Source organism: Schistocerca piceifrons, chromosome 9 (assembly GCF_021461385.2).
Source record: "Schistocerca piceifrons isolate TAMUIC-IGC-003096 chromosome 9, iqSchPice1.1, whole genome shotgun sequence".
Lineage (NCBI taxonomy): Eukaryota > Metazoa > Arthropoda > Insecta > Orthoptera > Acrididae > Schistocerca > Schistocerca piceifrons.
In genome coordinates, this window is record NC_060146.1 from 11,435,226 (window position 1) to 11,446,416 (window position 11,191).

General features: G+C 38.3%; 1 protein-coding gene across 1 annotated transcript; it reads left to right on the forward strand.

Annotated features, from left to right (window-relative positions):
* Positions 1–7,662: 7,662 nt before the first annotated feature.
* Positions 7,663–9,875, forward strand: LOC124717199 (piggyBac transposable element-derived protein 4-like). Its single transcript, XM_047243977.1, has 3 exons — positions 7,663–8,300; positions 8,454–9,320; positions 9,764–9,875. The coding sequence occupies exons 1-3, from the start codon at positions 7,663–7,665 to the stop codon at positions 9,873–9,875; spliced, it is 1,617 nt and encodes a 538-aa protein (XP_047099933.1).
* Positions 9,876–11,191: the final 1,316 nt, after the last annotated feature.

An 11,191-nucleotide genomic window follows, 5' to 3' on the forward strand; every position in this document is an offset into this window, starting at 1 on the left:
CTTTGTATTTAATTAAGATGCAATTTCATGTGTTTCATCGTCAATAAGAAGGTCAGAGGGATACAGTAAACCTGAAGTGAAGCATCGGAATCTATTCCTAGTGTCACAGGAATGGTTCAAAACATGGACAGTAAGAAGAGTCAGTCTTCTTGTACTTAAGTCGGCATTGTGCCTTTTGTATATAATTCCGATGCAATTTCTGTGTTTCATCGTCAATAAGAAGGTCAGCTGGATACAGTAAACCTGAAGGGAAGTATCGGAATCTATAACTAGTGTCACAGGAATGGTTCAAAACATAGACAGTAGGAAGAGTCAGTATTCTTTTACTTTAGTCGGCATTGTGCCTTTTGTATTTAATTCCGACGCAATTTCTGTGTTTCATCGTCAATTAGAAGGTGAAGCATCGGAATCTATAACTAGTGTCACAGGAATGGTTCAAAATATAGACAGTAAGAAGAGCCGGTCTTCTTGAACATGAGTCGGTCTTGTGCCTTTTGTATTTAATTCCGATGAATTTTCAGTGTTTGATCGTCAATAAGAAGGTCAGAGCGATACAGTAAACCTGAGGTGAAGCATTGGAGTCTATTACTGGTGTCACAGGAATGGTTCAAAACGTAGACAGTAAGAAGAGTCAGTCTTCTTGTACTTACGTCAGCATTGTGCCTTTTGTATTTAATTAAGATGCAATATCTAAGTTTCATCGTCAATAATAAGGTCAGAGGGATACAGTAAACCTGAAGTGAAGCATCGGAATCTATAACTAGTGTCACAGGAATGTCTCAAAGCAGAGACAGTAAGAAAAGTCAGTCTTCTTGTACTTAAGTCGGCATTTTGCCTTTTGTATTTAATTCCGATGCAATTTCTGTGTTTCATCGTCAATAAGAAGGTGAAAGGGATACAGTAAACCTGAAGTGAAGCGTGGAATCTATAACTAGTGTCACAGGAATGGTTCAAAAGATAGACAGTAAGATGAGTCAGTCTTTTTGTACTTAAGTCGGCATTGAGCATTTAGTATTTAATTCCGATGCAATTTCTGTGTTTCATCGTCAATAATAAGGTCAGAGACATACAGTAAACCTGAAGTGAAGCATCGGAATTTATAACTAGTGTCACAGGGATGGTTCAAAACATAGACAGTAAGAAGAGCCAGACTTCTTGTACTTGAGTCGGCATTGTGCCTTTTGTATTTAATTCCGATGCAATTTCTGTGTTTCATCGTCAATAAGAAGATCAGAGGGATACAGTAAACCTGAAGTGAAGCAACGGAATCTATAACTAGTGTCACAGGGATGGTTCAAAACATAGACAGTAAGAAGAGCCAGTCTTCTTGTACTTGAGTCGGAATTGTGCCTTTTGTATTTAATTGCGATGAAATTTCTGTGTTTGACCGTCAATGAGAGGGTCAGAGGGATACAGTAAACCTGAAGTGAAGCATCGGAATCAAAAATTAGTGTCACTGGAATGGTTCAAAGCATAGACAGTAAGAATCGTCAGTCTTCTTGTACTTAAGTCGGCATTGTGCCTTTTGTATTTAATTCCGATGCATTTTCTGTGTTTCATCGTCGATAAGGAGCTCTGAGGGATACAGTAGACCTGAAGTGAAGCATAGCAATCTATAACTAGTGTCACAGGAATGGTTCAAAACATAGACAGTAAGAAGAGCCAGTCTTCTTGTACTTGAGTCGGCATTGTGCATTTTGTATTTAATTCCGATGCAATTTCTGTGTTTCATCGTCAATAAAAATATCAGAGGGATACAGTTAACCTGAAGTGAAGCAACCGAATCTATAACTAGTGTCACAGGAATGGTTCAAAACATAGACAGTAAGAAGAGCCAGTCTTCTTGTACTTGAGTCGGCATTGTGCCTTTTGTATTTAATTCTGATGCAATTTCTGTGTTTCATCGCCAATAAGAAGGTCAGAGGGATACAGTAAACCGGAAGTGAAGCATCGGAACCTATGACTAGTTTCACCGGAATGGTTCAAAACATAGACAATAGAAAGAGTCAGTCCTCTTGTACTTCAGTCGGCATTGTGCCTTTTGTATTTAATTCCGATGCAATTTCTGTGTTTCATCGTCAATACGAAGGTCAGGGGGATACAGTAAACCTGAAGTGAAACATCGGAATCTATAACAAGTGTCACAGGAATGGTTCAAAACATAGAGAGTAAGAAGTGTCAGTCTTATTGTACTTAAGTCGGCATTGTGCCTTTTGTATTTAATTCCGATGCAATTTCTGTGTTTCATCGTCAATAAGAATATCAGAGGGATACAGTAAACCTGAAGTGAAGCAACGGAATCTATAACTAGTGTCACAGGAATGGTTCAAAACATAGACAGTAAGAAGAGCCAGTCTTGTTGTACTTGAGTCGGCATTGTGCCTTTTGTATTTAATTCCGATGCAATTTCTGTGTTTCATCGTCAATAAGAAGGTCAGAGGGATACAGTAAACCTAAGGTGAAGCATCGGAAACTATAACTAGTTTCACCGGAATGGTTCAAAACATAGACAATAGAAAGAGTCAGTCTTCTTGTACTTCAGTCGGCATTGTGCCTTTTATATTTAATTCCGATGCAATTTCTGTGTTTCATCCTCAATACGAAGGTCAGGGGGATACAGTAAACCTGAAGTAAAGCATCGGAATTTATAACTAGTGTCACAGGAATCGTGCAAATCATAGACAGTATAAAGAGTCGGTTTTCTTGTACTTAAGTTGGCATTGTGCTTTTTGTATTTAATTCCGATGCAACTTCTGTGTTTCATTGTCAAAAAGAAGGTCTTAGGGATACTGTAGACCTGAAGTGAAGCATTGGAATCTATAACTAGTGTCACAGGAATGGTTCAAAGCATATACAGTAAGAAGAGTCAGTTTTCTTGTACTTAAGTCGGCATTGTGCCTTTTGTATTTAATTCCGATGCAATTTCTTTGTTTCATCGTAGATAAGAAGGTCTGAGGGATACAGTGAGCCTAAAGTGAAGCATCGGAATCTATAACTAGTGTCACAGGATTGGTTCAAAACATAGACAGTAAGAAGAGTTAGTTTTCTTGTACTTATGTCGGCATTGTGACTCATAAATTTAATTCCGAAACAATATGTGTGCTTCATCGTCAATAAGACGGTCAGCTGGTTACAGTAAACCTGAAGTGAAGCATCGGAATCTATAAATAGTGTCACAGGATTGGTTCAAAACATAGACAGTAAGAAGAGTTAGTTCTCTTGTACTTAAGTCGGCATTGTGCCTTTTGTATTTCATTCCGACGCAATTTCTGTGTTTCATCGTCAATAAGAAGGTGAGCTGGATACAGTAAACCTGAAGTGAATCATCGGAATCTATAACTAGTGTCACAGGAACGGTTCAAAATATAGACAGTAAGAAGAGCCAGTCTTCTTGTACTTGAGCCGGCATTGTGCCATTTGTATAACAATTCCGATGAATTTTCTGTGTTTGATCGTCAATAAGAAGGTCAGAGGGATAAAGTAAACCTGAAGTGAAGCATCGGAATCCTTAACTAGTGGCACAGGAATGGTTCAAAACATAGACAGTAAGAAGAGACAGTGTTCTTGTACAGAAGTCGGCATTGTGCCTTTTGTATTTAATTAAGATGCAATTTCATGTGTTTCATCGTCAATAAGAAGGTCAGAGGGATACAGTATACCTGAAGTGAAGCATCGGAATCTATTCCTAGTGTCACAGGAATGGTTCAAAACATGGACAGTAAGAAGAGTCAGTCTTCTTGTACTTAAGATGGCACTGTGCCTTTTGTATATAATTCCGATGCAATTTCTGTGTTTCATCGTCAATAAGAAGGTCAGCTGGATACAGTAAACCTGAAGGGAAGTATCGGAATCTATAACTAGTGCCACAGGAATGGTTCAAATCATAGGTAGTAAGAAGAGCCAGTCTTCTTGTAATTGAGTCGGCATTGTGCCTTTTGTATTTAATTCCGATGAATTTTCTGTGTTTGATCGTCAATAGGAAGGTCAGAGGGATACAGTAACCCTGAAGTGAAGCATCGGAATCTATAACTAGTGTCACAGGAATAGCAGAAAACATTGACAGTAGGAAGAGTCAGTCTTCTTGTACTTAAGTCGGCATTGTGCCTTTTGTATTTAATTAAGATGCAATTTCTGTGTTTCATCGTCAATAAGGAGGTCAGAGGGATACAGAAAACCTGAAGTGAAGCATCGGAATCTATAACTAGTGTCACAGGAATGGTTCAAAACATAGACAGTAGGAATAGTCAGTATTCTTTTACTTTAGTCGGCATTGTGCCTTTTGTATTTAATTCCGACGCAATTTCTGTGTTTCATCGTCAATAAGAAGGTGAGCTGGATACAGTAAACCTGAAGTGAAGCATCGCAATCTATAACTAGTGTCACAGGAATGGTTCAAAAAATAGACAGTAAGAAGAGCCGGTCTTCTTGAACATGAGTCGGTCTTGTGCCTTTTGTATTTAATTCCGACGAATTTTCTGTGTTTGATCGTCAATAAGAAGGTCAGAGCGATACAGTAAACCTGAGGGGAAGCATCGGAGTCTATTACTAGTGTCACAGGAATGGTTCAAAGCGTAGACAGTAAGAAGAGTCAGTCTTCTTGTACTTACGTCTGCATTGTGCCTTTTGTATTTAATTAAGATGCAATATCTGTGTTTCATCGTCAATAATAAGGTCCGAGGGATACAGTAAACCTGAAGTGAAGCATCGGAATCTATAACTAGTGTCACAGGAATGTCTCAAAGCAGAGACAGTAAGAAGAGTCAGTCTTCTTGTACTTAAGTCGGCATTTTGCCGTTTGTATTTAATCCCGATGCAATTTCTGTGTTTCATCGTCAATAAGAAGGTGAAAGGGATACAGTAAACCTGAAGTGAAGCGTGGAATCTATAACTAGTGTCACAGGAATGGTTCAAAAGATAGACAGTAAGAAGAGTCAGTCTTTTTGTACTTAAGTCAGCATTGAGCATGTAGTATTTAATTCCGATGCAATTTCTGTGTTTCATCGTCAATAATAAGGTCAGAGATATACAGTAAACCTGAAGTGAAGCATCGGAATCTATAATTAGTGTCTCTGGAATGGTTCAAAGCATAGACAGTAAGAATCGTCAGTCTTCTTGTACTTAAGCCGGCATTGTGCCTTTTGTATTTAATTCCGATGCATTTTCTGTGTTTCATCGTCAATAAGGAGCTCAGAGGGATACAGTAAACCTGAAGTGAAGCATAGCAATCTATAACTAGTTTCACAGGAATGGTTCAAAACATAGATAGTAAGAAGAGCCAGTCTTCTTGTACTTGAGTCGGCATTGTGTTTTTTGTATTTAATTCCGATGCAATTTCTGTGTTTCATCGTCAATAAGAAGGTCAGAGGGATACAGTAAACCGGAAGTGAACCATCGGAACCTATAACTAGTTTCACCGGAATGGTTCAAAACATAAACAATAGAAAGAGTCAGTCTTCTTGTACTTCAGTCGGCATTGTGCCTTTTGTATTTAATTCCGATGCAATTTCTGTGTTTCATCGTCAATACGAAGGTCAGGGGGATACAGTAAACCTGAAGTGAAGCATCGGAATTTATAACTAGTGTCACAGGAATGGTGCAAAACATAGACAGTAAGAAGAGTCGGTTTTCTTGTACTTAAGTCGGCATTGTGCCTTTTGTAATTAATTCCGATGCAATTTCTGTGTTTCATTGTCAAAAAGAAGGTCACAGGGATACAGTAGACCTGAAGTGAAGCATCGGAATCTATAACTAGCGTCACAGGAATGGTTCAAAACATAAAAAGTAAGAAGAGTCAGTTTTCTTGTACTTAAGTCGGCATTGTGCCTTTAGTATTTAATTCCGATGCAATTTCTGTGTTTCATCGTCGATAAGAAGGTTTGAGGGATACAGTGAGCCTGAAGTGAAGCATCGGAATCTATAACTAGTGTCACAGGAATGGTTCAAAACATAGGCAGTAGGAAGAGTCAGTATTCTTTTACTTTAGTCGGCATTGTGCCTTTTGTGTTTAACTCCGACGCAATTTCTGTGTTTCATCGTCAATAAGAAGGTGAGCTCGATACAGTAAACCTGAAGTGAAGCATCGGAATCTATAACTAGTGTCACAGGAATGGTTCAAAATATAGACAGTAAGAAGAGCCGGTCTTCTTGAACATGAGTCGGTCTTGTGCCTTTTGTATTTAATTCCGATGAATTTTCTGTGTTTGATCGTCAATAAGAAGGTCAGAGCGATACAGTAAACCTGGGGGGAAGCATCGGAGTCTATTACTAGTGTCACAGGAATGGTTCAAAACGTAGACAGTAAGAAGAGTCAGTCTTCTTGTACTTACGTCTGCATTGTGCCTTTTGTATTTAATTAAGATGCAATATCTGTGTTTCATCGTCAATAATAAGGTCAGAGGGATACAGTAAACCTGAAGTGAAGCATCGGAATCTATAACTAGTGTCACAGGAATGTCTCAAAGCAGAGACAGTAAGAAGAGTCAGTCTTCTTGTACTTAAGTCGGCATTTTGCCTTTTGTATTTAATTCCGATGCAATTTCTGTGTTTCATCGTCAATAAGAAGGTGAAAGGGATACAGTAAACCTGAAGTGAAGCGTGGAATCTATAACTAGTGTCGCAGGGATGGTTCAAAATATAGACAGTAAGAAGAGCCAGACTTCTTGTACTTGAGTCGGCATTGTGCCTTTTGTATTTAATTCCGATGCAATTTCTGTGTTTCATCGTCAATAAGAAGATCAGAGAGATACAGTAAACCTGAAGTGAAGCAACGGAATCTATAACTAGTGTCACAGGAATGGTTCAAAACATAGACAGTAAGAAGAGTCAGTCTTCTTGTACTTGAGTCGGCATTGTGCCTTTTGTATTTAATTGCGATGAAATTTCTGTGTTTGACCGTCAATGAGAAGGTCAGAGGGATACAGTAAACCTGAAGTGAAGCATCGGAATCTACAATTAGTGTCACTGGAATGGTTCAAAGCATAGACAGTAAGAATCGTCAGTCTTCTTGTACTTAAGTTGGCATTGTGCCTTTTGTATTTAATTCCGATGCATTTTCTGTGTTTCATCGTCAATAAGGAGCTCAGAGGGATACAGTAAACCTGAAGTGAAGCATAGCAATCTATAACTAGTTTCACAGGAATGGTTCAAAACATAGACAGTAAGAAGAGCCAGTCTTCTTGTACTTGGGTCGGCAATATCCTTTTGTATTTAACCCTGCTGTTCTGTTCGGGTCTATATGACCCGAAACGAATATGAACGTTATTTTACATTATGTAAATACCAATATATATTTATGAAACTTTGTGACTTTGTCTGAAAATGGATGAGCAGCATGTGTTTTAAAAGGTTTTAAAAAAGTTTAAGAAGTTTGGGCTTCAACTGTAATAGTTGCATATGTAATGTTCGGGTCATAATGACCCGACACAAATATGTTTAGTGTAACTCGTATTTATTTCTAAAATCTGGAAATGGCGAAAATTATTTTTGTTGTGTTGTGTGGGAATAGTGACTGCATCATTCCAACTTACTCTCAACAATCACCTAAAGCTCCATGCGTTCACAACAATGGGCTTGTTTGTTGCTTTCCCCAGGAAATAATAATTGGCAGTTCTCAATAATTGGAATGCTTTGTTTCTGCCCAGTTTGACTTGTGACACCATGGCGATGAGACCATTGAATGATCGTGAGTTGGAAGAAATAGTAAATGCCTCACCAGATGAAGGATCACTTTCTGAGTTTGAAGATCACATCAGCAATGCATCTGAAAGCGAGTGTTCCGATGACAGTTACGACAGTCCACAGCCCATACAAAATAGTGTAGAGACTTTTCTTTCTAAAAATGGGAATATAGAATGGCAGTTGCATCCACCAGCACAACATGGTCGCCTACCAGCTTCGAACATCATCAAGAGTACCCCAGGAGTTACCAGGTATGCAGTCAGCAGAATATCTGATGTAAAATGTTCATTTGAAGCAGTATTTCACACAGCGCTTCAAAATGAAATAATAGAGATGACAAATATTGAAGGGCAGCGAGTTTATGGTGAACAGTGGACAGATATTGATGGTTCTGTTTTCCATGCATACTTAGGACTCTTACTCCTAGCGGGTGTATATCGATCTCATGGGGAGTCTACAAAAAGTTTGTGGGATAAAGATACTGGGCGAAACATATTTCGAGCAACCATGTCTCATGAAACATTCTGTAAGATATCACGTGTCCTGCGATTTGACAAGAAATCTACTAGAGAGGAAAGACGACGTACTGACAAACTTGCCGCAATTCGTAGTATTTGGGAGAAGTGGGTAGAGGTCCTTCCTAAACTGTATAATCCAGGAGAAAATGTTACTGTTGACGAGCAGTTAGTAGCATTTAGAGGTCGCTGTCCATTCAAGCAGTATATCCCAAGTAAACCGGCAAAATATGGGATCAAAATATGGACCATGTGTGACAGCAAAACTTCATACGTACTGAAAGCCCAAATTTATACAGGAAAGGTGAGTGGAGCGGCACCAGAAAGAAATCAGGGAATGAGGGTGGTATCTGATCTCACTTCTGAGTTACGTGGTCAGAATATCACGTGTGACAACTTTTTTACGTCGTACAATTTGGGGCAGCTGCTTCTGAAAAGGAAATTGACTATGTTGGGAACTATACGGAAAAATAAGCCGGAGCTTCCACACAAAATGACCAACAAGGAGGTACACAGCTCTTCATTTTACTTCACAAATGACACTACTGTGGTTAATTATATTCCTAAGAGACACAAGAATGTTGTACTTATGAGCACTCTCCACCATGATGCGGAAATCAGTGACAGGGCTGATAAGAAGCCAAAAATGATTTTGGACTATAATTCAACCAAAGGTGCTGTAGACACGCTTGATCAGTTATTAGGTACATATACATGCAAACGAAAAAGTAATAGGTGGCCAATGATAGTTTTCTACAATATTCTTGATGTTTCTGCTTATAATGCATACGTTTTGTGGATTTCGGTTGACCCTAATTGGAATGCAAGCAAATTGACTAGAAGGAGAATATTCTTGGAGGAACTTGGAAAGTCACTGATAAAAGAACATATTGCATCAAGAACGCATTTCCCAAGAACAGAAGATTCTTTGAGAATGGTCACAAGCATCCAAAACCCGAATGATGTGGGTGGTGTGTCAGAATCGGTAACAACAAGAAAATCTACAAAACGTGCACGCTGTAAGTTCTGTCCATCAAGTAATGACAATAAAACAAACATGGTGTGTGGAAAATGTAGTAAACATATTTGCAAGAAACATGTAACCTACTTGTGTCCACAGTGCAAGCAGTAAGAAAAGAACTGTAGTATTTTATAAGATGATTGTATTGAAAATTCTGTTGTTTCAAATTTATGTGAATACTTGTGCCTAAACTACAATCAGTAAGAAGAGAGGATTCTAAAGTTGTAGTGCTTTCTATGTTGGAATGTAATAAAAAAACTGTAGTGTGTTCTGTACTGTAGTGTGCTCTAAGATGAATATCTGTAATGACAACTGTCTGTTGTTAGAAAATGTCAATACTTACGTCTAAACTGTCAACAATAAGAATAGAAGTATGGAAAAACTGTAGTGCTTTCTAAGTTGAATGCCTGTAATGGAAACTGTCTGTTGTTTCAAATTTATGTGCATATTTAAATGAAAAATATCCCTCAATAAAGTTGTATGCATTGTTATTATTATTATTATTACCATTATTATTATTATTATTATTATTATTATTATTACTAACAAGGTACTGGAATAGAACAACAATGTCGATAGCTAAAACTGTACCAAAATTTATGTTTCTAAAGCATTTTGATATGTCGGGTCATATTGACCCGAACAGTATATATGTCAAGTAAAAGTGAACAGAACAGCAGGGTTAATTCCGATGCAATTTCTGTGTTTCATCGTCAATAAGAAGGTCAGAGGGATACAGTAAACCGGAAGCGAACCATCGGAACCTATAACTAGTTTCACTGGATTGGTTCAAATCATACACAATAGAAAGAGTCAGTCTTCTTGTACTTCAGTCGGCATTGTGCCTTTTGTATTTAATTCCGATGCAATTTCTGTGTTTCATCGTCAATACGAAGGTCAGGGGGATACAGTAAACCTGAAGTGAAGCATCGGAATTTATAACTAGGGTCACAGGAATGGTGCAAAACATAGACAGTAAGAAGAGTCGGTTTTCTTGTACTTAAGTCGGCATTGTGCCTTTTGTATTTAATTCCGATGCAATTTCTGTGTTTCATTGTCAAAAAGAAGGTCACAGGGATACAGTAGACCTGTAGTGAAGCATCGGAATCTGTAACTAGCGTCACAGGAATGGTTCAAAACATAAAAAGTAAGAAGAGTCAGTTTTCTTGTACTTAAGTCGGCATTGTGCCTTTAGCATTCAATTCCGTGCAATTTCTGTGTTTCATCGTCGATAAGAAGGTCTGAGGGATACAGTGAGCCTGAAGTGAAGCATCGGAATCTATAACTAGTGTCACAGGATTGATTCGAAACATAGACAGTAAGAAGAGCCAGTCTTCTTGTACTTGAGTCGGCATTGTGCCATTTGTATTTAATTCCGATGCAATTTCTGTGTTTCATCGTTAATATGAAGGTCAGAGGGATACAGTAAACCTGAAGTGAAGCAACGGAATCTATAACTAGTGTCACAGGAATGGTTCAAAAGATAGACAGTAAGAAGAGCCAGTCTTGTGTACTTGAGTCGGCATTGTGCCTTTTGTATTTAATTCCGATGCAATTTCTGTGTTTCATCGTCAATAAGAAGGTCAGAGGGATACAGTAAACCTGAAGTGAAGCATTGGAACCTATAACTAGTTTCACCAGAATGGTTCAAAACATAGACAATAGTAAGAGTCAGTCTTCTTGTACATCAGTCGGCATTGTGCCTTTTGTATTTAATTCCGATGCAATTTCTGTGTTTCATCATCAATACGAAGGTCAGGGTGATACAGTAAACCTGAAGTAAAGCATCGGAATTTATAACTAGTGTCACAGGAATGGTGCAAATCATTGACAGTAAGAAGAGTCGGTTTTCTTGTACTTAAGTCGGCATTGTGCCTTTTGTATTTAATTCCGATGCAACTTCTGTGTTTCATTGTCAAAAAGAAGGTCACAGGGATACTGTAGACCTGAAGTGAAGCATTGGAATCTATAACTAGTG

Coding starts and splice junctions, on each gene's coding strand:
- LOC124717199 (XM_047243977.1), top strand. CDS start 7,663: ATGAGACCATTGAATGATCGTGAGTTGGAAGAAATAGTAAATGCCTCA. Junction 8,301..8,453: donor ATTCGTAGTATTTGGGAGAA/GTGGGTAGAGGT, acceptor CATGTGTGACAG/CAAAACTTCATACGTACTGA. Junction 9,321..9,763: donor TTGTGTCCACAGTGCAAGCA/GTAAGAAAAGAA, acceptor ATTACTAACAAG/GTACTGGAATAGAACAACAA.